Here is a 2,607-nt window from a genome sequence, read left to right as displayed (position 1 = left end):
CTCTTTTTCGATTTGACTATAAGTTTTCTCTGCTGCTATCAGAGAACGTGAGGCATGAACCACCGCCTTCATGCTACCATCTTTATATTTATGTAGCATTACTGCTCCTATACCATACTCAGAAGCGTCTGAAGCTACAACAATCTCCACTGCAGAATCGAAGTGCGCTAACAACGAATCAGATATTAATTAATTTTTTTGTTTCGTCAAATGCGTTTTGATAATTTTCCAACCAATTCCATTTCATATCTTTTTTCAGCAGATTATTCAGTGGAAACCTCACCTTATGCATATTTGGAATATATTTTTGGTAATAATTTGCCAGTCCTAAAAATGTTTGCAAGGTCACTTATATTAGTCGGAGGGGGCATATTTTTAATAGCGTCTGCCCTCGATGGGTCTGGTCGACGTCCATTTCTGTCATTGATTTGTCCTAAATATCTTAGTTTCGGTAAGAAAATTTCACATTTTTCTTTACTCAAAGTAAAACCGTAATAAACGGCAAGCTGACAGAAACGTTAGCACGCCAGGTGAAATGCTTAACGGTATTTCGTCTGTCTTTACGTTTTGAGTTCAAATTCCGCCGAGGTCGACTTTGCCTTTCATCCTTTCGGGGTCGATAAATTAAGTACCAGTTACGTACTGGGGTCGATCTGATCGATTGGCTCCCTCCCCAAAAATTTCGGGCCTTGTGCTTAGAGTAGAAAAAAAAAAAGAAAAGAAAAAAGAAAGAAAGGAAAAAAAGTAAAGCCGTAATCCTTAATTTTTTTCGACTACATATTTTACGTGCTCTACGTGTTAATCCCTGGATCCGCATTTAAAGAGTATATCGTCCAGATATGGAATTGCGAATTCACAGTCCACTAACATTGCATCCATAATCTGTTGAAAAATCGCAGCTGCGACTTTTTTGCCAAATGGTAACCTGTTATGTGTGTTAATTGTTAAGTATTTAGAGCATTCATCCTCTACTTTAATCTGTAGGTATGCGCCAGGGAGATCCAATTTAGAAAATATCTTGCCACTGTTTAATTTCGCAAAAATACCCTCCGGAGAAGGTTGCGGATAGAGGTACCTTTTAAGACATTCATTTAAACCAGTGGAAAAATCAGCACACTCTGATTTTATTATTCTTTTTCTATGCACAGTTGGTGCTGCCCACATAGCTATATTCCACTTTTTTGGATAACTCCAATTTTTTCTAATCTCTCTAACTCTAAGTTTATCTGTTCTAACGCTACGAACGGTACTGTTCGTTTTTGTTTAAATGTCGGTATGACGTTTTCTTGTATTTGGAATCGTACCTTCGTTTTGGTACACAGCCTAATTTATTGGACAGAAGTTCAGGAAAAATAGTTTTAAACTTCTTTTTCAATTCGTCTGATGATTTATTTGTACTGGAGGAAAAAACTATTCACCTTTTAACAGAAAAGATTAATGGGGAGGTCCCATGAATTAACCAATTCTATCCAGTCAATACCAAACAAGTCTGTTGTATTATTTAACACAAAAACTTTAGCCTTTAAGGTTTTTTCACGATATGTAATGTTACTTATCAATTCGCCTTTAAAATACATTTTTTTTCCTGAAACACCACGGGCAGTTTTCCAGGTTTCATTTAATTTAGGTCGCAGTCTGTATCCAAATGAAACTTTAGGTTTGTGTTATTAATTTTTACATATACAAATTTTCTTTGAGGTTCCTTCGTATTTTTTGTCACCGATAATCCGTTTATGTAATTTTTTTCTGTTGAACTGCTTCTTAGGTTCTGTCCTACAGTACGACATTTTATGGCCTCTTTTACCAAATTTGTAGCATTTTATATTTTTAAACGGACAGTTAATTTTAAAATGTAGACACCGTACCCATGACATGGATTCAGTCTTCATATTTTTTTTTGTCCATTATCTTATTTGTTAGCGGTAGACACGTTTGAATCTGAGAATCTTTCTCTTCGATTTTATTTTCGTCATGTCGTAGATTAACAATCTTCTGACATTCTTCTGCTACTGCCTGCAGAATTAAATTTTGGTCCTGTTCTAATTTTGTTAATATCCAAGAACGTATATATAGGAACCTGGCAGGCGTGAAGTGGATTCGATCCACTTTACCCATATTTGAATAGCTAGGCCGAAGCGGTCTCCACCACTTGACCCTTTTCTGACCTCTTCTGCTCGATCTAGAATTGAGGTAAACAAGCTAAATCCTTTGCACTCACTGCCCTGCTTCATGGCTATATAAACAGGACACTCCAAGAAAACTTCCTCTTTTCACTTTCTAGTGACCAGTGGTCAATTGACGTCTCATGGAGAAAGATGCCTGGTTGATCAGCTACAACTTGGCAGAGGGAGAAATAACTTTACTGTCAGCCACTGTCAGACAATGGCGCCAACATTATAACCCTACCATCTCTCCCTCTATACAATTACTGCTATAAAAGAAGGAACATACAGATACAGGCCTACATTCTCAACCTTGCATGTTTTATATACTATTACACTGGCCTACCCGTCGTGGTATGGCAACCTAGAATGTAACGGCATAAATAAATATTTTCTTATAAAAAATGATCTTCATCGTGCAATCCTATAACCGTTACAAGTGGTT

General features: G+C 36.7%; 1 protein-coding gene across 1 annotated transcript; it reads right to left on the bottom strand.

The window, feature by feature from the left end:
• Positions 1 to 798: 798 nt before the first annotated feature.
• Positions 799 to 1,164, bottom strand: LOC128248932 (uncharacterized protein K02A2.6-like). Its single transcript, XM_052971371.1, has one exon. It carries the CDS (start codon positions 1,162 to 1,164, stop codon positions 799 to 801), a length of 366 nt encoding a protein of 121 aa, XP_052827331.1.
• Between the last annotated feature and the right edge of the window lie 1,443 nt (positions 1,165 to 2,607).

The sequence above is a fragment of the Octopus bimaculoides genome, chromosome 1 (assembly GCF_001194135.2).
Source record: "Octopus bimaculoides isolate UCB-OBI-ISO-001 chromosome 1, ASM119413v2, whole genome shotgun sequence".
Lineage (NCBI taxonomy): Eukaryota > Metazoa > Mollusca > Cephalopoda > Octopoda > Octopodidae > Octopus > Octopus bimaculoides.
Note: the sequence above shows the minus strand (reverse complement) of the source record. Positions and strands in the feature narration are given on the sequence as shown.

Bases quoted from the DNA above. Each gene is read 5' to 3' on its own strand.
- LOC128248932 (XM_052971371.1), bottom strand. From the start codon at position 1,164: ATGTGGGCAGCACCAACTGTGCATAGAAAAAGAATAATAAAATCAGAG.